Source organism: Vipera berus (assembly GCF_964194415.1).
Source record: "Vipera berus genome assembly, chromosome: 4".
Classification (NCBI taxonomy): domain Eukaryota; kingdom Metazoa; phylum Chordata; class Lepidosauria; order Squamata; family Viperidae; genus Vipera; species Vipera berus.
In genome coordinates, this window is record NC_138206.1 from 57603914 (window position 1) to 57628012 (window position 24099).

The 24099-nt window shown below is 38.9% G+C and overlaps 1 protein-coding gene across 2 annotated transcripts in view; it reads right to left on the reverse strand.

Annotated features, from left to right (window-relative positions):
- Nucleotides 1-435: 435 nt before the first annotated feature.
- The window catches only part of C2CD2 (C2 calcium dependent domain containing 2), a 36890-nt gene continuing 13226 nt past the window's right edge, over nucleotides 436-24099 (reverse strand). For both annotated transcript variants that reach the window (XM_081327325.1, XM_081327324.1), the window contains 11 exons: nucleotides 22299-22403; nucleotides 19318-19440; nucleotides 18970-19090; nucleotides 15601-15709; nucleotides 13943-14004; nucleotides 12082-12209; nucleotides 11624-11795; nucleotides 7802-7915; nucleotides 6344-6471; nucleotides 3987-4302; nucleotides 436-2654 (listed from right to left, as the gene is read on the reverse strand). In XM_081327325.1, the coding sequence (XP_081183451.1) occupies nucleotides 2434-2654; nucleotides 3987-4302; nucleotides 6344-6471; nucleotides 7802-7915; nucleotides 11624-11795; nucleotides 12082-12209; nucleotides 13943-14004; nucleotides 15601-15709; nucleotides 18970-19090; nucleotides 19318-19440; nucleotides 22299-22403 (1599 nt within the window). In that variant the 3' untranslated portion in view covers nucleotides 436-2433. The remainder of the gene's footprint in view (nucleotides 2655-3986; nucleotides 4303-6343; nucleotides 6472-7801; nucleotides 7916-11623; nucleotides 11796-12081; nucleotides 12210-13942; nucleotides 14005-15600; nucleotides 15710-18969; nucleotides 19091-19317; nucleotides 19441-22298; nucleotides 22404-24099) is intronic.

Here is a 24099-nt window from a genome sequence, read left to right on the forward strand (position 1 = left end):
TATGTCGGGTTCTGGATGGGTGTGGCCCATTGGGTGGGTGTGGCCAATTGGGTGGGCACAGCCCATTGGGTGGGCGTGGCTGCGGTGATAATGGCAAACTGGGTGGGACTAAAAAAATTCAATCAATCCCAACTTTGCGAGATCTTTTTTCCCCCCGAGAAGTTGAAATTGATTGATTGAACCTTTTTTTTGCACATGGCGGAGGCCTAAAGCGAAAAGGTTTTATAAAACCCAGCTGAAGGCCTAGGACTGGGGTGATGGTGCATGTGCCCACAGAGAGGGCTCTGCGTGCCACCTGTGGCACGTGTGCCATAGGTTCTCCACCACGGGCTTAGAGAGTGCTGTAAAGCATTATAAAGCAGTATATAAGTCTAAGTGCTATTCCTACTCATTTCTATTATAGCGATTAAGATTAAAATCACAAACCACATGACATACCTTTGGTACTTTTCTTTAAAATTCAGCAACATAGTTTTGAGTCATTCAAATAACAGTTTTAAATGCATTCAAGTATTTGTAAGAGTTACAGAGCAAGTCCTCTTGTTTTTAATTTGGCATTTCAGTCTGCTTATGTGCCAACATAAAGCTATACAATTTTTTAAAAAGACAAGACGGAATGTCATGCAAACTGATTCTAACTCCAGGTACATGGAAGCAAGTTTACATCCAAAGATATGTGTCTAAGATAATCATAGCGTAGGTAGTCCTTGCTTAACAACCATTTATTCAGTGACTGTTTGAAGTTATGACACTGAATGGAAATTCTGGTCCCAGTTAGGGTTGTTAAGCAAGGATAACCTGCACTTACTGTGAAAATAAAGCATTTCATATAGATAACCCCGTAGCAGTCAGTTTATAATATGCTGTCGTTACAAAAATTAGAATTTGCATAACTTTCCAGAAATTGCTGTTTCATTTCAGTAATGTTATTTTGTATGTTGGACTTCAATAGACTGTATTCTTAACATCATTACTGCAGTTTATGCAAATCATTGATCCACAGGAGGAGCAACCTTATTTCTATGAATCCTCTTCATTTATTGATTTCAATCACAGTGATGGAACTGGCACCAGATTTACCCTGAATAAATGCAATACAGAACTTGATTCTAGGATTTACAATCAAGCCACATATTCCACAACAAATCCCCACTGAGTCAGAGTACGTAATGGTTGGTAAGATAGACAGAAATGCATTTTTTTTAAATGAGCAAGTTATAATATTGAATATACAGAAATGGGGAACACTTCCCCTTATTTTTTCAAATAAGCAATTTGTGTCAAAACAGAAAAATAATAGTTGAAACTGAAAAAGATTGCACTCTAATGCTCTAATGTTACCTGTCAGTATGATGCTATTAAATTATTAATATACTGTATTTTAGGATTTCCAAGGCACATTGCAATATTGGCAATGTTGTTTCCAAGTATTGTGGAAGTAAGAAAAGGAAGCTTCAGTAATCTGTAGGCTCCTTATCCTAGACTAAAAGGATATCTACAGAACAAAAAAAAAATAGATTCCTAATAGGTAATTATATAAATTATGAGTTTGTATTACTAGCATCTATCAGAAGCAATACCATTTTATATGTATTTAACAACAACTGTATCAGGTTTCCCAATTCAATATTTTATTTTCTCTCTAGAAACATGTTAAGGCTGAAATTTTATGCATTTTTATCTGGGATTAAGTTCCAGTGCATACAACAAGAATTATTCCTATACATATACACACAAGTGCATACATATACACATGTGTGCACAAACATACAATTGCACAGTAAAATATTTCCCAGATCATAAATCTGAAGGAATATGATAGCATATTTTCAGATTTCATTAAAAGGTATATACTTTCATGAGCTGCAGTTTATTTCATCAGCCTTCATAAAGTTCATGAAAGCTTATGCATATTAATAACATGTGTTAGTCTGCAAAAGTGAACCCAGACTCCATATGATTTTTGGATCTCATAGACTACTATAGATCTCTCCTACAATTTTCTTAAATTAGTCAACCTTTATCACAATTTATTGTTTTTCTCCATTTTCCTGCAGGCACAATAGCCCATTTAAAATTAGCATTGTGGCTCTTTAAAAATACAACCACTACAAATATGTATTAATGGAATAGTTTTTCATTGTAACTCTCAGCTATACTTGAATTTCAAGCAAAAGCATATTTTAAACCTGATTTTTAGAAATTATATTTTAGACTAAGGCTTACTGATTTGAATTAGCTAATTTTCCAAATAAATATGAATTATTCTCTACAAGTTTAATAACCAAAGTTCTAACTCCAATTATTTCCTAACTACACTTTATTATCTTCTGTGAATCACCTTGCTAGTAAACCTCATAAAATATATGGTAGTTCATTTTTCTGTAAACAATTGGTCATGTGCAGCTGATATAATTTGGCAGGTTCTAGATTTTATGCATGTGGTCCAACTGATGAGCCATTTAGTTTGGTTTTGCTCTTAAAAATAGTTTTGTTGTTTAGAAATCGTGTTAAGGTTCCTCCTTTCTTTTGAGTACCATCAGATCTGGGTTGCTGTAGGTAGGAGAGATCATTATGTGATTGGCTCATTCCTGGGTCTTTTTTATGATGTCTTCGAAGAAAAAATAACTTTGCACTCTTTTTTAATATTCCACCTACAACAATGAAAATATATAGTTAGCTTCACAAATCAACTTTATTTGAAACACTGAAGTTCCCTAAACTATGGCAACTGAGTGCTCCATAACTATGCTGGATCGCCTCAGTTTCATAAATGCTGGTCAGGGTTGATGTGGACTGTGATCTATGGATTGTGATCCCCCCCTAAATAATTAATGTTTCTGAGTACCACCACAAAAGGCAGGAAGTACAGACATGGCACATACCTTTTCATGTGTACCTGATAGTGATAGTATCTGCAGGACCCTCAAATTAAATTTAAGGTTATTTTTTTTAAAAAAAAATCTGAACTCTCAGAACATTAGGCTCCCACCTGAAACTGGTAAAATTTTGAGCTTACAATGACAAATTCATAATATATAGTAATGTTTCTCAACCTTGGCGGTTTGAAGATGCGTGGACTTGCAACTCCCAGACTTAGTATAGCTGCTGGAGAATTCTGGGAGTTGAAGTCTACACATCTTCAAACTACCAAGGTTGAGAAACACTGATATACAGTATACATTTTAACAACAGAAATATTTTAGCTACCAAAATGCCAGGAACAATCCACATTAACTTTGCAGATCCCCCAGGGTTTCCTGAAGAAATCATTAATCATTAAGTCATTAATCTCAGAGAAGAGGAACTAAGACTCAGTGGCGTAGCGTGGGGGGTGCAGGGGGGCCGGCCGCACCGGGCGCAACATCTGGGGGGCGCGCTCGCACTCGCAGCTCTCTGCCCCTGCCTGGCTCACTCTCTCTCACTGCAGTGCTGGCTGTGCGAATCCGATCCGAGCCGCCGGGTCGCCGCCCACTGTGGAGGGGGGGTGCCAGGCGTGCGGTGCGGAGAGAGAGCGAGGGACTATCTGGGGGAGGGACAGTGCAGCGGCCGGGTGCTTGCCCCGGGTGCTGACAACCCACGCTACGCCACTGCTAAGACTAAAAGAGTGGTGTTCTTAAACGACTTCTAGCTATATCACCATAATATTTCATATGCCTGTGGATCTCCCTCAGGTGTAGCAAACTGAAATATGTCAAGAGAACTTTATATTTGAAATACTTATTGAAATGCACCAAATGAGTCCTTAAATGACTCTGATAGTTGGGAGTTTGAGAGAAAATAGCTGAAAACACAATTATATATATTATATATTGGTGATTTCCTACAAGTGTCCCTTTTGTGCTAAAAATGTTAGCCATTTCTTATCAGTGATGACTTAATAAGCCATGACAAAAAAGGGCCATAGTTCCCCATCCCTGTTCTAGAAAATGCCTAACTGGAGAAGGCTATACCATTGATACCCCTTTAAGAATAAAGGTTCATACCTTTGGACTTCTTCACAGTTTCAGATTCTGAGATGCTTACAGAGCTCCCTGATATCTTATCACAGTCTTGGTCTAGTAGTGCATTGTTGTGCCATTGATGGTGACTGTCATCTAAGGTCCGTGCACCATGGCTGTGTTCCTGGGGTTCTTCAAGGGCAGATATCGTTCGAGAGGCAGCTAGTGATACTTTTTCATCTGAAGGGGATTGTGCAAGACACCCTTCAACACTAAAAGTATCATCTTGTTTACAGGAGCCATCCATGGCTGCTGCATAGTCCATCATGAGTGCAGTTTTGCTGTCCTGAGATAAATTAGTCTGAAATATGAAAAAGAAATACCGCAGCCAAAACACTATTAGTTTGGAATAATATTAGGATCAAAAAGAATTTTTAGATATGCTTAGTTATTTGTGGCAATGTTCCACCACACACACTTGGACATGCTGTGGATATAAAAAGTGGGCTTCGTTTAAATTCATAACCATGTTTATTTTTGCCTATGTTCTTCCTATTGTTTAAAATAACTTTTAAAGTAATATTTAATGCAAATATTTCTTTTATACAATCATATATAATGGGGCAGGGAGCCTATTTGGAAATACACCCCCATAGATCCTTAGTTACTGGGGGATGAAACAGAAGTGGTTAAAATCTGGTTGATTTCTTGGTCTTCTATAAACCATCAAATGGTACAGCATCTCTTAGGAATTGGATCTTGCCTCCTTAAAAATTTTTCCCTGTTCTTTTCCTTCTCATCCACAGCATGTGACCCTTTTCTCCCTAGGCCTGTGATGGCGAACCTTTTGGAGACCGAGTGCCCAAACTGCAACCTAAAACCCATTTATGTATCATCGGGAGCCGGGTGGGCGTGGCCCATTGGGTGGGTGTGTCCCATTGGGTGGGCATGGTCCATTGGGTGGGCATGGCTGCAGTGGTAACGGCAGACTGGGTGGGACTAAAAAGTTTAATCAATCAATTCCAACTTTGTAAGATCTTTTTTTTTCCTGCGAGAAGTTGAAATTTATTGATTGATTGAACCTTTTTTTTTGCACATGGCGGCAGAGGCCTAAAGCAAAAAAGGTTTTATAAAACCCAGCTGAAAGCCTAGGACTGGGGCAAAGGGGTGTGTGCCCACAGAGAGGGCTCTGCATGCCACCTGTGACACATGTGCCATAGGTTCGCTACCACGGCCCTAGGCCCTACATAACATTTTGCCCAGGATCATTGGTCCTTTGGTTCTTAGCTTCAGCCACCTGTTTCCTCTCTTTCTTCAATGGCCTTTTCTTCTTCCCCACATCTTTTGTCATACATACTCATTTCTGAATTCATTGCCCATTCTCGTCTTTTAAATATCTAAATTTGGGCTCTACATGTCTTACTGTAGTGCAACTTGGGATCTCTTCTAATTTCTACTCATGTGGCTACTCCTATGAAAAATTTCCAAGGCCAAATTATCCTTTCATATCCAGCACAAAACCTGGTATGTTTGAACTAATTCTACTTTGTTTATGTGTGTCAGAAGCATCACAATCAAATTAAGGCACACTATACAACAATATATATATATATATATAAAATACAAGATTAAAATATGTACAAATTAAACAAGTCTTGCCCAGGAACTAGTTATGTTTTGTTGCACTGCCATGAGGTCCTCAAGTGTACACTGGTCAGGACACAAGAAGCAGGTATATTGTGTATATGACATGAAAGGAGCCTCCCCAAAGAATGTATGTTGTTAACATATTCGGGCGTCCCCTAGGCAACAGCTTATAGCTGGCTAATCCTTTCAATCCAGAAGCATCCAAAGTGTATGAGGCGATCATTTCCTTCTGTGACACTAATTCTACTAGAGAGATTATTCTTTCAGAAGCCAGGATATTTTTGATAGTAGGAGCCAATGACTGCCGGGAGTATCTTTAATGACACCGAACTGCCATGGGTATTACATCAGATATTTCAGTAACAAAATTAGAAGCTGGTTTTCTGCAGGTCTGGGAAAAATACTTTCTCTTCACTTCTAGACAAATTTTAATTAATTAACTCATTACATTTATACACTGCCTGATTCTAATGACCATGATTTTTACCCTAAGTACCATACAGAGAAGCACAAATTATTGTTTTTAGTTTTACGGCATGACATGAAAAGCTTTAGCAACAATTAGTGTAATATTTCTGACGCTTGCAGTATTCAGAAGAAATGTCATTTCTTCTCTGGGAAACCATGTCTTAGTCTAAAAATTCAACTTCAAAATAGCATATAAACCCAGTGGGGAGTTTTTAAAAGAGATTTTAGTAGAAAAAATACCTGATCTTGAATTCATTAAATAAAAAACAGTCATGATTATTTTGTACCTTTGAAATCCCTGATATTATGATGGTGCTTTTTTTTCTGGGAGATTTGAACTTTTGCTTTGCAGATTCACTGAGCTGTTGAATGGCTACTTCAGCCACAGGATCTGTGCCATTCAACACCAGTAACTCTGCCAAAATAAATACATAAATAAGAGAATGACTAGATAAAATAATAAAGTGCACAATACAGAATCAAGCAGAAATGCCTTAGGAAAGTATTGTTTTGTATAAATTAAAATTCCATACTTTAAAAACTAAACCAATATTTTTCCATTGCTTTGCATTTCAAGAAACAATTCTGAGAATTTTGCTTGCATTTCATCAATATTTAATTCAAAGTTTAAATATACATGTAATCAAAATATATCATTTGAATAGTATAGGTTATGTAGTAAATAGCTTCATATCAAATTAGTCCTAAGCGTTTCAGAGGCAGGTTTGCTTTTCAAGTTACATCAACCGGTTTGTTGTAACTAAATACCAGTGATTAGAAGCAGCACTCATTAAAATGGCATGCATGTTTTTCTCTAGTTTTTCCTTTTTAAAAACATTGGTAAAGAGGGATAGATATAATCAATGCATTTATTATTACTCCCTGATTTCAGTGTGGTTAGTAGCTCAAAAAATGTAAGAAATAATTATAAATAGGGGCAGAAATTCCTGTCTTTATGACATATCATAATCTGCTTAAAAGAAACAAAAATTAGCCCATGCAAATTCAGGAGAAATCCCACAGAATCTCTTTATCTGTCAAAGGAGCAGATTGGAGTAGTAGTACTTTCTTAAGATGCCCACTGCTATTTCATATTTCCTAAGGCATTATCATAACTATAACTCTCTTAGTGAAAGATTATGATGTGGTAGAAAATGCAGTGAACTTTTAGCATGTTTTCTTCATAAAAGCAAGGATGAGCCACTAGATCAGGGGTAGGCAACCCCGGCACTTTTATGACTCATGGACTTCAACTCCCAGAATTCCTGAGCCAGCTGGCTCAGGAATTCTGGGAGTTGAAGTCCATGAGTCATAAAAGTGCCGAAGTTGCCTACCCCTGCACTAGATATTCCTTTCCAATTCAAATTGCTCAATTTCTATGCCTCTGTTAAGTTTAAGTACTATTGTTCACCTTGGCACGTATGGCAGACATTGCTTGTCACTGTGTGTTGTGGGGTGGGAGCACAAAGGGAGGTTCAGCTAATCTCAATGTACACATAGTTGTACTTTGACAATAAAGGTTCATAATTTTTCAAATAGGGCTTATCATTATTCTGTATGAAGTAAGTCATAGTATCAAACAAGCATTTTTTTGGGGGGGGGAAACTAACTTATCCTAGTGTCTTACAATTCAAAAAGTTGTAAAACTGACCCTAAAAACCATCACATTCTGCTTGATATCACTTTATTAAAGTCCCACTGTCTGAAGGTTGTCCCATGCCTCTCTAAAGAAAACACAAACTCACCAGTATCTGAGGAAGATAAAGCCTTGCTTACGGAAACATTCTGACAATGGATTGCTTGAATGGATAAATCCTTTTCAATCCTTTTCAGTTTAGCAGGACTTTGAACTGGTGAAACTGTTAGATAAAACAGCTTGATTATTGTTTTATTATACATTACAAAAGACAAACCCAGCAAAACATTCACCTTTTGCAAATGGATAATATATTAAATACATAGATCTGATCAGTTAAAAAAACCCTTTACTATATACTAAGCCATACTGTTGATTGTTTGCTTTTGACTTAGCTTAAAGGAGTGTATGAATCCATTTATTGAAATATATACAGCATGATGTGCATATGGTGGTTCATTCAACAAACCACAATTAAGCAAACTATTACTACTGTAATGTATGATTCCAATCTATCACCTACTTCATTTCAGGGTTTTTTAAAATTACGCTTTACGGGATACGAACATACGAACATGTCTACAAATTCAAGAGATAGATAATTCAACCATTTATAAGACAGTCAGACCACAGAGTTACTGTTTGTAATTCTTTCTCACAGCACAGAATTTTCACTCTTATTTTTGTTTTGAAGCAACATTCACAGTTCAACATGTAACATCTATTCGTTTTGTACAGTATAGTTAATTTAGTATCATGCTTGGAACGGATTTTAAACAGCTTTAAAATAGACTTATGTATCAGAAGTAATAACTAGCTTATTACTACTACTAGCTACTACTGTAGTTCTGTATTTTATTTATTACTGCAATATAATTTTACTTGCATAGTTAATCATTAATGAAGCAGGAGGGGAAATCTTTCTCTCTTCTGCAATCTTCCATGTGCCTTCAAGATTTGCCTGAGGTCTTGGGCAACTCTCACCTCTCCTGTTCAACATCTATATGAAGCCGCTAGGTGAGATCATCCGTGGTTTTGGAGTGGGGTATCATCAGTATGCTGATGATACCCAGCTTTTCATCTCGACCCCAAACCACCCCAGTGATGCCCTCGACGTGATGTCCCGTTGCCTGGAAGCGGTCCGGGTCTGGATGGGGAGGAACAGGCTTCAACTCAACCCTGACAAGACTGAGTGGCTGTACGTGCCGGTATCTCAGGAAATTCAGATTATTCCATCTCTTACTATGGGGAGTGAGTTATTACCCCCCGTAGATAAGGCTCGCAACTTGGGTGTCCTCTTAGATTCACAGCTCGCCTTAGAAGATCATATAGGAGCTGTGACTAGAGGGGCCTTCGCCCAGGTTCGTCTGATGCGCCAGTTGCGACCCTATCTGGACCTGGATGCCTTGCGTAAGTCACTCATGCACTTGTGACCTCTCGTTTAGACTACTGCAATGCTCTCTACATGGGGCTGCCCTTGAGGACCACTCAGAAGCTTCAGCTGGTACAGAGTGCAGCCGCGCGAGTTCTGTTGGGGGTCTCCCGATACTCCCATGTTACACCTCTGCTCCGTGAGCTGCATTGGCTTCCAGTTGCCTTCCGGGTGAGATTCAAGGTGCTGGTGATGACATATAAAGCCCTACATGGCATGGGTCCGGATTACCTACGGGAGCACCTGCTGCCGGCGTCAACTTCCCTCCGTCCAGTGCGCTCCCACAGAGAGGGCCTCCTCAGGATACCACCGGTCAGAGAATGTCGACTGGTGACCCCCAGGGGGAGGGCGTTCTTGGTGGGCGCGCCAGTCCTTTGGAACCGCTTACCGGCTGAACTCCGGATGGCCCCCGACCTTCGCTCCTTCCGGCGTGATCTAAAAACTTATCTATTCGAACAACCCGGCCTGGTCTGATGGGTTTGGGGTTTTAACATCGTTTTTAACTAATTTACTGCATCGGGCACAATCATTTAATTTTAAATCTTATATTCTGTATTTTTATTTTTATTGCCCTGTACACCGCCCTGAGTCCTTCGGGAGAAGGGTGGTATATAAAATAAATAAATAAATAAATAAATAAATAAATAAATAAATAAATAAATAAATAAATAAATAAATAAATAAATAAACTCTCCCAAACAGAATTAGCAAAGAAACTGAAAGTTGTTGGATTTTGCTTAATCATCTGAAACCTATTTTTTCCAATGTTTAACTTGCAAGACTATGCAAATAGGTGCACAATATGTTTTCCATTTATACTACTTTTGAAAATAGAATATTATTTTACTGATACTGAATTTAAAAAAAAACAGTTTAAACTAATGTGTTTGATAGTACTAATATGACTGCTGGAGAAGTCATAGTAGAATACTAACTATGGATCATTCTACTAAAGGTTGCTGCTTTATGTAAAATAATCAAGACAATTCAGTGCTTTTGTTCTATGGGAACAGAGCTAATAGTACCGTGTTAAAAAAAAATCACCTGGTTCCTTGCTTGGCAGCTGAGAATTTGGGCAGCTGGGCAGGGGGAAAATTAATAGCTTTTTAAAAACAATTATTATTTTTAAAAGCGCTTTTCTTGCCTCAGTAGAGGGCATCCTACCCCAATGTACAGCAATAAAAAGGCTGCTGCTTTTAAATTTGCAGTCTGTTTAAAAAGAAAATACCTTCATGGTAAATCCCAAAACATACTCAAATTCTTCCTCATATGGTTACCCAAAACTTTATTTTTTTTCTTTTTAAAAAAAGGAAAGAATACATACAAATACACCAGCTTATAAAGTGAACTATCATGTTTAGGGTTGGCAAGTCCCCTGGGAATCCTATCATCCTTTTTGTTGTGCATGCCTTTAATCGTGTTAATCATACAGTCCAATTACTTCAGTAGGTGAGGATATTTATAGCACCTGTGTGGTTATAATTTGCTCTCCTAGAACATTTTCCTCAAAGTTTTGGGGTTTAAAATCTGTCTGCTAATTAATTAAGCCAGTCAGTTTACTAACCTACGAATGTGAAAGCTAACTTGATTTTTGACTCTTAAATGGAACAAAAATTTAATGAAATTTCACTAATTTTGAAATAATATGCAACAAACAAAACAAAGAAACATGATTCCTCCTTTTTGTTCACTGCATTTATGTGAAACAGGATTTTCACAGTGTGAAAGAAGTAAGCACAGAAGCCAAAACGCTAATCCCATGAAACATCTTTTGTGCAAAGAAAGAAAGAAGTAATCAATCACTTCTTTTATATACAGAAGTGAAGTAGTTGTTACAAGATAAAATGTAAGGCTATTTAAAGTTCATTATTATTTTTAATTGATGCAAAGGTTGAACGTTTTTAAAATTACATATTCTTTTAAAATAATCTAATCGCTCTTTTCATTCTAAAAAAAATCCTCCTTTTTAATAACTAACACAGGGGTGTCAAACTCAATTTCACTGAGGGCCGCATCAGCATTGCGGTTGCCCTCAGGGGGCCGGGTGGGTATGGGCTGGGTGGGCGTGGCCTACTGGGTGGGTGTGGCTAGAGTGCGTATGGCCTACTGGGTGGGCATGGCCAGCTCTACATCGTTCGCATCAAGGGTGCCTATGGGGGCCTGGGCAGGAGTGGGACAGATCTGAGGGTCTCTGGCAGAAGGAGGGTCTCTGGGCCAGGGCCAAGGCAGTGGGGGCCGTTCCCTCACTGTTTCCAGGATGGCTTCGTGGGCCACATGAAACCACTTCGCAGGCCGGATCCGGCCCCCGGGCCTTGTCTTTAACATGTCTGAACTAACATGCATGTTATCTCTCAATATCTTCAGTCCCAGAATGTTCCACAGCCAAATAGGTTTGAAAAGTAATGAGTCAATCCAAGTTGTATCCTGTCTTTCATCTTACAAATTTGTCTTAAAAGCTCAGGTTCTTAGAGCAAGGTAGACTTCCTCTTGGATTCTCACCTGAGTGCAGAATAGATGATCTCCCTTCCACTAAGGTCTTGGCTTTCACAGCAGTTACAGTAGTGACCACAGTCCCACAAGGCATCACAGTTCGATCCTTTTCGACTTTTGCAACAGGAAGCTTGGCAGGAAGCTGCAGTGATTTTGCTTCTGAAGGTTCCATGTATAAGAACTAAAGAAAGAGAAGTTTACTTGGCATCTTAAATAAGGATAGTTGAACATATATCTTCTATTTTGTGGGAAAAAGGAATTCCAAAAACCTGCAAGAGTCAACACAGTCACACACACCCCTTTTTTAAAAAAAAAATCATGTACAAACAGATGGCCTCTGATGGGCTTGAGATAGGGGTAACTTTACTGTTATGTCTACATTTTACCATTGTGTGCATAATGAGTCAAATGAGTTGGGTCAGGATATATTCAAGAAAAGAAAATCCAGGTAATTTAAAACTTTCTACCTCTGCAGAGACAGATCCTATTGCAGACCTATTATTGCTGATTTGGCTGTTTAATGCAAAACTTTGCAGTCCAGAAGGCTGTTTCCTGAATAAATCCAAAGGAACACAAGCAGAAACAGAAGAGTCACCTGAATAAAACAGAAGCAATTTATTAAAATTTTCAGTACTGAAAATTATGCTGAGAACAAGTTTTAAATATTTTGGGACATATTATATTAAAAAATATAATTATCATGGAAGTAAAGCAAAAAAGAAGTTACTATTTCCACTGTACCATTTATGACTTCATAAGGAAGTCACTCAGGAAGTAGATATTGGGGCTCTGAGTCCTGCCATTTATGTTTAGGCCCATATCCCTCCTGATTGGTTAAGGCCACCTTGGAGATATGTTCCACCTCTTTTAAAGAAAGTGGTGGTTCAAGAGGGCATTCAACAATACCGGACAATTTTTGTCCAATCTTCAATCTTTTCTTTTTAGAGGTTATTGAGATGGTGGTAAGCTTTGCAGCTTCAAAGGAGCATGAAAGAAACAGATTTCCAGGATTATTTTCATTTGGGTATCAAGCCATATTATCAGGGTCATTTAATGGATAATCTCTGCAGGCTTGCGACGGGGCAGTGCATCTGTACTAGGCCTCCTTGATCCCTCAACAGTCTTCAGTATCACTGAGTATGGTATCCTTCTGAACAGACTTAGGAAGCTGGAAGTGCAGAGCACAGTTTTGTGATGGTTCTCCTCTTTTTAAATTGGTTCCAGTTCTGGTGGGGCAGAGAGGACCAGCCCTAATCCTATTTTGCAAGTTCCCGAGGCCTAATTTCCAATTTAACATCTATATGAAACAATTGACAAGGAATCTATTGGAGGAGAATCAACAGCATGTTGATGATACTCAGTTATACATCTTTGCCCATGTTCTATATAGGCTTCTGGGTGCAATTCAAGATTCTGTTTGTCATTTTTAAAGCCTTGCATTGCATAAGGTCAAGTTACTAGTGGTTACTAGTTACCCCAGTGGTTTTTGTACATTCCTCCTCAGCTGTCAGGACCGCTTTGTGAAACAATGTTATTTAGTAGCAATAGCAGTAGCACTTAGATTTATATACCGCTTCATAGTGCTTTACAGCCCTCTGTAAGCAGGTTACAGAGTCAGCATATTGCCCTCAACAATCTGGGTCCTTATTTTACTGACCTCGGAAGAATGGAAGGCCGAGTCAACCTTCAGCCATTCAGAATCGAACTCCTGGAGGAGGAAGGAGTCAGTCAGCCTGCAGTGCTGCATTCTAACCACTGTGCCACCACAGTAGGACCAAGGATGCTTCTCTGTCATTATGCTTGTCCCATGGAATAGCCTCCTTCCCGAGAACCAGACAGCCCTGAATCTGTGGACCTTCTGGAAAGCCTTGAAGGCCTTTTCCTCAGGTATTAGGGCTAGGATAATAATAGAGGGCAGCATATGTGTTTTGCTTTTTTACTGTTAATCACACATACAAGAGAAGCCTCATTCATTTTTAATTTGGTGTTGCTTTGTGGGTTTTATTATATTTTTGTAAGTTGCTCATTATGATTTGCAGCCATATAAATCTGCTAAATAGTTGTGACCATGTGGTACTTAATGGCTGGATGATCCTCTTTTTTCTGAAGCTAAACGGGTCAGTCATTAGATCGTTAAACAAGATCTCGGGTTTCACTGTTTGCTTAGTGATCACTGAGGAAAGAATGGCTGGAAAAATGACACCTGGGCTTCTTTGGAATTCAGCAATTTCTCCTGCTGCACTCACTGGGCATTCTCCTCAGTTTTACAAACAGAGAAGATAAGTTAAAGCACCTCTTTGGAAAGAATAAGTCTCCTACAATACTTACCATCCATCTCCCCATTTTTCACAATGTTGATTTGCAGCTGTTTCGATTTGGCATTTAATTCACTGTGAACAAACAAAACTTGTAGTTAACAAAGTGTGTGTATGTATGTGTATGTATGGATACACACACACACACACACATTCCAATATTTTAAAACATGGTCTCTTAACTGCATAATGGAATTTCTGCTTGCCAAAGCAGAACCACCTGCTTGGAAGGAAAAAACATTCCGAATGCTGGCAAGAATATACTTTATTTTGTTAGCTCGAGCACATTCAACTTTATTCACAATTAATCATCAATAAACTTACTGAAGTACTGGAACTCAATGCTAGCATCATTTCACTAATTCAGTAAGTTTACCAATGTTTAGTTTGTAGTATTTGAATTAAGTTAACTATAAAGAAAGTGTAGCTTTGTATTCGGCTGTTTCTATTTCTGTGGTTGGAATATGCAATCATATTCCCACTCCTCCAGGAATATGAATCACTGAACTCAGCAGAACTTACTTCTGAGTAGGTTTGCATAGGATTGCACTGATGCGAACTATAGAAAAAGACTTCAGTCAAACAGGAGTATATAGAAACAAAGAGCATATTCTGTCCATCTAAAATTCAGCCATTATTTATTATTTATTTATTTATAAAATTTATAGGCTGCCCATCTTACCATAGGGTAACTGTGGGCGGCTTACAGTTACATATACAGTTAAAAACATAAAAGGACATTAAAACCAAGGAAACATGGGGAGGGTGGGCATGGAGTGGGGAAAAGGTGTGATCTGTTATTAATCAACTACCTCCATTGCTCTTTTCCCCCACTTGAGCCCCAAGCGACTGCACAGCCATGTCTTTAGGCCCTTATGAAAAGATTGGGGTTGGGGTCAACCTCACATCAAGGGGCAAGATCTTTCAGAGGGCAGGAGCAATAGCAGAGAAGGCCCTCATCCTGGACCCTACCAGCCGAAATAATTGGGCTGATAGGACCCGCAGTAGGCCTCTGCCAGCACAAGTGGTACGGGCCACTCCCAGTGGGGTGAGACAGTCCCTCAAGTAACCTGGGCCCATGCCGTGAAGGGCTTTAAAGGTGATCACCAACCCCTTGCATTGCACCTGGAAACAGACTGGCAACCAATGCAGCTCGCGGAGCAGTAGTGTTAGAGGGGGCATTTTGGGGCCCCGAAAAGTACCCATGTTGCGGCACTCTGTACCAACTGTATCTTCTGAATGCTCTTCCAGGGTAGCCCCATGTAGAGCACATTACAATAGTCCGGCCGATGACTAGGAACTGAACAACTGAGCTGGAACCCATCCTCATTTTTAAATACCTTCATTTATAACATAGATGTACTCACCCAAAAAATGGTCAGAGATTCAAACAGCATACAGTACAACAAAAGAAACGTAAAATCCCACCCTGTCCCTATGCTACAATATTTGCCAGTGTGTGATCTGGGTCTATAATTGACATTCCAAAAGAATCAAAAATAAGGATGCGATCATTACTCCTTATTCTTCATTATAATGCTATACTATATACTACTGTATATAGGCTTTCTGCCTCAGTAAATTAATAAGATTTTTCCTATTAGGAGGATTAAAAAAAATTAGACAATTGTTTTCTATCACACTTGTAAAAGTATTACAAGGAGTACTTACAAAATAAATTCCTCTTTCCAGGAAAGGTCCACGGGATAATTGGCAAAAGAGGTACAAAATTTCTGCAAAGGGTCATTGAGTTGAACTACACAAATGGGGTTAATGATACCTGTAATGAGGGAAACAGAAAAAAAATAAACTTAAATAAAACAAGATTTTCTAACTTGATGCGCAGCTACATAAAAAAACGGTTTTATGCATTTTAGATTAGTGGGTTAATGGAATGTAAGTTCTTATCCATATAAGAACTCCTGCTGTGCTTGGAAGATTTTAAATAATGAATGTAAACATGTACCAACACATAAATACTGCAATGTTTACCATCTGTGAAGAGAAGAGAAGAGAAGAGAAGTAAACTGGTGGAGATATCAAAAGCTTGAGATGACTCTTATGTGCAAAAGACTGATTTATTCTTTTATTCTACCCAGGTGGCTAGAAAGGCCCAACAGAGGCTTCACTTTCTCAGGGTCTTGCGGAAGAACAGGGTAGAACAACGGCTAATGACCCTCTTTTACCGGTCTACTATAGACAGCGTCCTCTCATATGGTATTGTGGTTTGGTATGCTGGTCTGACAGCCGCGGATAGGAAAGTATTACAGAAGGTGGTGAGCACAAGACATTGTGGGCTGTTCCCTGACACCACTGGATGACATCGCCAGGGCTCGCTGCCTTGGAAGAGTGAGGAAAATTCTCAGGGACGACTCACACCCTGGTCAGTATCTCTTTACTCTCCTACCATCGGGTAGGAGATATAGGAGTATAGCCAGCCGCACCAACAGTCTGAAAAACAGCTTTTACCCGTGGGCTGTTAGGCTTTTGAATGGGAAATAATTTTTATAAACTTTATGCAGAATTGACTTGTGAGGCACTTAGTTCACATGGTGTAATAAGATGGAGGTTTGTTGTCACTGTGAGTTGGGGAGAAGGGAGGCTCAGCTAATCTCAATGTATACATGGTTGTACTTTGACAATAAAGGTTTATTATTATTATTATTATGACCAAAAAACGAACTGAGAAAAATACAACTCAATATTTTAAAATTATTTAAGAAGTCAGAGTCATCATTAGCCAGTCATGGGCACCTTCATTAAGAAAAAAGTAGCCAAACCACATTTTAAACCAACCAAAATCTAGTTCAAAGATTAATTCAATCAAGACAGGGCCAAAGTTTAGAAAGCAGGAGGAAAACACAGTAAAGAATGTAGAAGCAATGTGGGTAGACCACTTGTCTTCCTTAATGCTCACCTGAATTACCTGAAGGAAGTATGCAAGCACAGGCTGGTAAAGGCTTACAAAACCTGATGGGCAAGTTATGTACTCACCCCTTTAAATACTTATTGCATGACTTTGTACTTGATGTTATGACCACTTGATGTTATGGTGTATAGCACTTGGAAGAATTGCAATGTCTGGCACGAATAACGTTTAGAAGAGTAAAACCTCACAACCAAATGCAGGTAATGCAATACTTTTTCCAACTGCTGCTTATGCCTGTGAAACCTGAACTCTGAAAAAGGCAGATTGGAGAAAGATGCTGGAGGCGACAATTAGGCATCCCACGGACTGCAAAAGTAACCAAGACGTCCTAGACCAGACGTGTCAAACACAAGGCCCGGGGGCCAGATCCGGCCCGCGAAGTGGTTTCATGTGGCCCGCGAAGCCATCCTGGAAACAGTGAGGGAACGGCCCCCGCTGCCTTGGCCCTGGCCCAGAGACCCTCCTTCTGCCAGAGACCCTCAGATCTGTCCCACTCCTGCCCAGGCCCCCATAGGCACCCTTGATGCCAATGATGTAGAGCTGGCCATGCCCACCCAGTAAGCCATACGCACTCCAGCTGCGCCCACCCAGTAGGCCGCGCCCACCCTGGCCATACCCACCCGGCCCCCCGAGGGCAACCACAATGCTGATGTGGCCCTCAATGAAATTGAGTTTGACACCCCTGTCCTAGACTGAACCTCACTAAAAATATCATTTGAAGCCAAGATTGCCAAACAGAGGCTGTCGTACTTTGGTCATGTCATGAGAGCTAAGTCACTTGAAAAGCCAGTCATGCTGGAAATCATCAGCAGAAAAAGAGAAGTACCTGCTGGCTGGACACTACAAAAGCTGACATTGGGATGACTATGGTGGATCTGAAGAAGGTAATATGAGACAGAGGGGCATACGAGACAGAGAGGCACTGATTCATACAGTGGCTGAGGGTCAGACATGACTGAATGGCTGATGATAAGAATATGAGCTGTCTGAATTTTTGACTCTCCAAATCTTGTGAGGTATGTTCAAGATAGTATTTGGCTAGCAGAACCGTCTCACCAATTTACACTCTGTACATTCTTTATGCCTATAATCCTATTCCAATCACAAAACGACATTGCTCACAGAGAGATCCACAAGTGTTCCTATAAATTAAGAAGCCTCAATATATAAAGATTAGAAGAGTAGAGCAAAGATATTATTGCAGATTTGTACATTATACTTGTTAGCACGTGCCAATTCTAAAAGAAAGAATATGAAAAGTTTATCTCATATAAGAATATGTAGATGCCCTTGAACTCTTTCATCTTCCCCCTTCTGTAAACATTAAAAACTGCTTAAAAAAATCTTCGCACTTGATTTGCAATGATATTAAATTCTTTATAATAAGAAATTCACAGCCAGCTGTTCAAACACAAATTACCGTTTTGAATGAAATGTTTGAAATGGTCCATTTTAGACTCAAAACAATGGTTTCATATTTGAGTCAGAGGCATTTTGCACTTGAAATAGGGTGCTTTGCATTCCAAACATTTTGCATGTTCTAATTTACAACACAGCTACTAAAGCAGCCATGTGCATTATCCACCACTTCTCAATGGAAACTAGGCTACCCAATATTGTAAAGGGCAAGCTCAAATTCCTGGAACAACAGACCTCTGGGTATGAATTTGAATTCTGCAAAGATGTTATGAAATGTCTCCCACAAAGGCCAATGGTTCTGGTACAGTATTATAACAAAAAGGATACATATCAGGTGCTGACATAGAATAATAAAAAAAATCTTTATAAAAATTCTTGATACTTGAAACAGGATAGAGAACAGAAATTAAAACCAGTCAATATTGCTGTGCATTCCTGATTAAAATGCCTCCTTTTCTTTGTTTATAGCATCTACTTTAATATACTGATTGCAATAAGCAGGCATATACATAGAATGAAGGCTATTGCTAAGCACATTGGTTTGTGCTTAAATTGTAAGCCGCCCTGAGTCTTCGGAGAAGGGCGGGATATAAATGGGATTAAAATAAATAAATCAATAAATAAAATTAAACCAGAATATATATTATACAATTCAGGAGGGTACAGGGAGAGCAAAGTATAAATTAATATACCTGCAATATTATGATTGGTGGGTGTTACTTTGATGTTTTTCATGAGCAGCTTTAGTTCATGAGCCCTTGGAGGCTTAGGAGGACTAGCAGCCTGACAAATGGCCCCTGTATTCTGTACATTCTGTCAGTAGAAAGCAAAAAATAAATAGCTTCATTAGAGATAAATGTGCAATAAATAATGCTGTTCTCATACATTAAATCTCAACATCAAACAAGCATTGCATAGGCACATGAATCATTTATGCAGATTCAGCTGAGGCATGAAATTATGACAATCTTTCAACAGGAAGTATGAAAAAGGAGCCAAAGCAGCAATGAGCAACTCCATTAATTTAATTAAAACTATACCTGTATTCCTTTTATATCAGTAGATCTTGTACTCAGAATCATAACAGGTGATGTACAACTGATGAGATTCTGCAACACACTTTTAAATGTTTCTAATACAGTGCATGTCCCAAGAGTCTGATCCTATGAAGAGAAAAATGGTGGCATTGCTTTTAAAACTTTGAAGAAGCATATGGGAGAAAACTTTCAAGATTGTATTCAGCATGTTGTTTAGCTCATTGATTCAAACTACAACATCATCTGCTCTACATATTCTGCATTGGGAAATCATATTATCCTCCAATTCTAGAAGAAGAATGAGCTCGGATTAAAATAAATAGTACATATGGAGGTAGACAAATGTGTACAGATGTGAGATCACTTTGTGTACTGTATCTAATTGGTGCATCATGGAGAAATGAAGACCATGATGTGGAACATATAAACAGGGAAAATGGAAAACGCTAACGCACCTCAGTGACAATGCATCAAACATAATAGTTATGAAAGCCAGACAGCAAAACATCAAATTGCAAATGATTAAACACATATGATGAAAACATGACAAAGAGAAGTAAATATATGCACATAATCCATGTAATTATACACAAAACTTTTACGGCAGTGGCCTCATAAGTGGATGTGTAATCTAGCTATCCAGGCGATTGCCTCTGGTATCGCTTCATGGGTCTTGTACAAGAGCCATCAAATTTGATTCCTCAGAGTATTTAGTTTATATCTGAATATTGGGAAGGTTATCGAGATGTCACTAATATGTAGATTAGATTACACCCAACTGTAATTTTCCTTTCCATTATATTTTTCATTCCAGAATAATAAACCAAGCAATGTTGTCATTCCATACGTTGCAGGAATATCTGAAAAGGTCAGGAGAATCTTCAGCCCACACTTGGCCAACAATTGGTTAAAACTACATTAATTAGACCACAGGTCTGCAACCTGCGGCTCTGGAGCCGCATGTGGCTCTTTCAGCTGTCTCCTGCGGCTCCCAGTCCTCTGCCATGTGCAGTCCAAAAAAAAAAAAAAGTGGGACTAAAAAAGTTCAAACAATCAATTCATATATGCACGGTAGGTGCATATCTTGCCTTGGCTCCACTCTTCAGTCAAACCCTGTTTTGCGCATGCATGCACATGTGCACACATTTTTTGCGGCTCCCAGTTTTTCCTTTTGTGAGGGAACCGGTTCCGAGTGGCTCTTTCACTGTTTCAGGTTGCTGACCCCTGAATTAGACAGACAGACAGAAAACGCATGCCTCACTTTTGGAGGAAGTGAAAAATGGCTGCAGGGAAAAAAGAGTATCAGTTCTTTTGATGGAGATCATTAGGGGAAAGAGCTGACTGGCTTCAAGACACTGGTTAATGAGTTGACTGGCTTCATGACACTAATTTTAGAAAGTGCTTTGAGTAAATATTGTCAGTTGCATTCAATTAATCCAGTAATTTTTCAAAAGTCAGCTCCGAAGATAAGCAACGTACATTAACCAAAATTCAGTGAACACACACTGCCTGACTAGTTTTAGAGGGTTTCTTATAACTTTTTTTAAAAATGCCAATTCACATAGCTCACCAAGATTGAAATTACCTGCTGACATTTAATTTACACTATGTAAAAGTTGAATTTTTAATGCAAAGTTTAGGCATGAATTATAAATATTTAATCAGGAAATTTAATTACAGAATATTGTCTCAATAAAGTCAATAGAGCACATTTCAGCATTAGCAATATCCATATAAATGCTATTCCATTCACTCTGTGCCATGGTGCCATCTATATCCATCTATACCAGCTTTTCACAAACTGTTGCCCCCTCCTGCTATGAATTCAGGGAGTTGTAATTTCATTGAATGGGGGAGCGGGACGCCCACTATATTGATCTGTTGATTTTAGTTCATAAATACAATTTATGAATAAATAGCCAATTTTGTAAGTCTGTCATGGCCCTGTCTTTTTTTAATTCCTGAACATTCAACAGGATATACAGTAGTTGTCTTCCAGTCATGAATCATAGTTAGTGCTTAGGAAGCACAAAGCATTTGAACCTTAAGAATGCCTTTAAGAGAGAGAGAGAGAGAGAGAGAGAGAGAGAGAGAGAGAGAGAGAGAGAGAGAGAGAGAGAGAGAGAGAGAAGAGAATCTGTTAAAGCCTTTCTCCAGCAGCAGAGACCTCCAGCAATATTTTGAATTCTGTCCAGTAAACATCTGGAGACAAAAAACAGCCTTTCTTGTTACTATCCATATAGCAGGGGTGTCAAACTCAATTTCATTGAGGGCCGCATCAGCATTGCAGTTGCCCTCAGGGGGCTGGGTGGGTGTGGCCAGGGTGGGCATGGCCTACTGGGTGGGCGTGGCTAGAGTGCATATGGCCTACTGGGTGGGCGTGGCCAGCTCTACATCATTGGCATCAAGGGTGCCTATGGGGGCCTGGGCAGGAGTGGGACAGATCTGAGGGTCTCTGGCAGAAGGAGGGTCTCTGGGCCAGGGCCAGGGCAGTGGGGGCCATTCCCTCACTGTTTCCAGGATGGCTTTGCGGGCCACATGAAACCACATGAAACCACTTCGCAGGCCTTGTGTTTGACATGCCTGCCATATAGCTTTAAAAATCCTGTGTTTTACAGGCAGCTGTATATACGGTGAAAATAGTAATTTCCAAGGAAATGCTGGTAAAGTAGTTATGTATACCGAAGTTTGCTGTTGTTGTCTATCCGAGTGGCAAATGCTGAATGGCTTTATAGATTATTATTGCAATTGTTTTTAGAAGTAGCAGCATATAATTACTCTTGCAAAACTTACAGCAACCTGTAATTGTCATCCTTTCAAAAGGCTGTCACGTTACACACATAGTATGCCAGAAACCTTGCTCCTAATTATATTTACTTAGAAGCCAGTCCTTTGGATTGTAGAATCAAGGGGATAGGGAAATGTTTAGAATTATTTATTTAAATCTGCTGTAGTTACATATAAGAAAATGGCAACGTGCTTACTTTTTGCACATTAGTAGGTTTGACTTCAATATTTGTTTCAGAGGAGTAGATGAATGACCACTTGATCTGGATGTCTTCCTCTTCGGGTTTTGCTGAAAGTTTTAGCTGTTGATAATGATAGTTTATTAAGGATTGTTATTTCTATTTTGCAAAATTAAGCAGGTGTTAAAGCCAGTTGCAATTTTATATAAATTGCAGTTCAGCATGTGGTACAAAATCTTTCTTGTTTGAAATTTTTAAATTATGTTGTGTATATAAATTCAGGTAGAAATCTAATGTAAATACCCCCCCCATACACACACAAATACTTTGAGCCTCAATTCCCAGCAATTCCAGGCAGCCTGGCAAAGTAAACAATTATGTAAGTTGTAGTTTAAAATTCTTGAAGAACAGCAGATTGATTATCCTAGTTATGTATGTTCACTCTCTGTAATCAAAATGCAATCTAGTACATGCACAGTTCAGTGAACTATAACCACCTTTGTGATCAGTTAGTCCTCAGTTTTCATAATTGATCATACTAGTTGGACAATATTTGGTTGGTGCCTCAAAATTCTGGGAGTTTGATCCTAGCATCTCTTACCTAGCCTCAGACTGGGAAAGCTACAAACTCCATAACTGGTGTAGGACAAATTGATTAGTAGGTGCTTCGTATTTTGACATAATTTCTGATGGGTATGCATTAGAATTTAACAAATTTAAAATGTAAATGCTAAGCATCCACTGATCAGTTTGTCCTCCGTTAACCAAAGAGAAAAGCAACCTAGAACTAAGGAGAAACTTCCTGACAGTTAGTACAATTAACCAGTGGAACCACCTGCCTCCAGAAGCTGTGAATGCTCCAACACTGGATGTTTTTAAGAAGAGACTGGACAGCCATTTGTCTGAAATGGTATAGAGTTTCCTGCCTCAGCAGGGTGTTGGACTAGATGACCTCCAAGGTCCCTTCCATCATCATCATCATCATCATCATTAATTATCACATAGTCAGCCAGATGTTCAGGCTGGATTTGGCATGTCTACCTATCGAGTCCTTACCAAGGTCCTGGGATAGGCAGATGTGGATGTTTAATGGTATTACAGATATCGTTACAGGATGGAAGCAGTTCCTAGTAAGGCCGCCTTTTGCAATTGACTAATGGCGAATTTGTCAATGCCAATGGTGTTCAAGTGGTGCTCCAGTTGTTTTGGGATTGCACCCAAGGCGCCTATTAGTATTATTGTTGTTGTTGTTGTTTACTCAATCAAATATAAATATTTTAAGTTTTTGTTTCTATCTATAGTATTGACTAGAAATTCTAAATTTAAATAGAGTTTCCTGGTTTGAAGCACCAGCTACCAATGTCCACATATATTACAACTGCTTCACTCTTCTCTTGATACAAGCAATAAAACAAACCAGAAGCTAGTTAAACATATACTCCCATTATATCCAAATTGGTAAACTTGTCTCTAAACAAATCGTAATATGAAGATGTAGTTTAAATTTGACTTCTATTGATTTGTTTAAAGTCATAAAATATATTTCCTTGTTTGGGTCAAACAGGAAACTACAATTAAATGTAGTTTCCTTAACTACAGAGCAGAATTATAAGGAGATTCCATGTGGGTTTTCAATACAGTAGCCAAACTGGACCATAATGCAGTAAATTAAGAGAACAATATATGGAAAGAAGAAATGGCTGAGTCTATGGCTGACAACAATATTGAACAAAACCCTCAAAATTTGTTTAAAATAGTAATTTTTAATAAAAGTAAGGTGGAAATTACTAATAGATCATTAATTTGTAAAAAATATCAA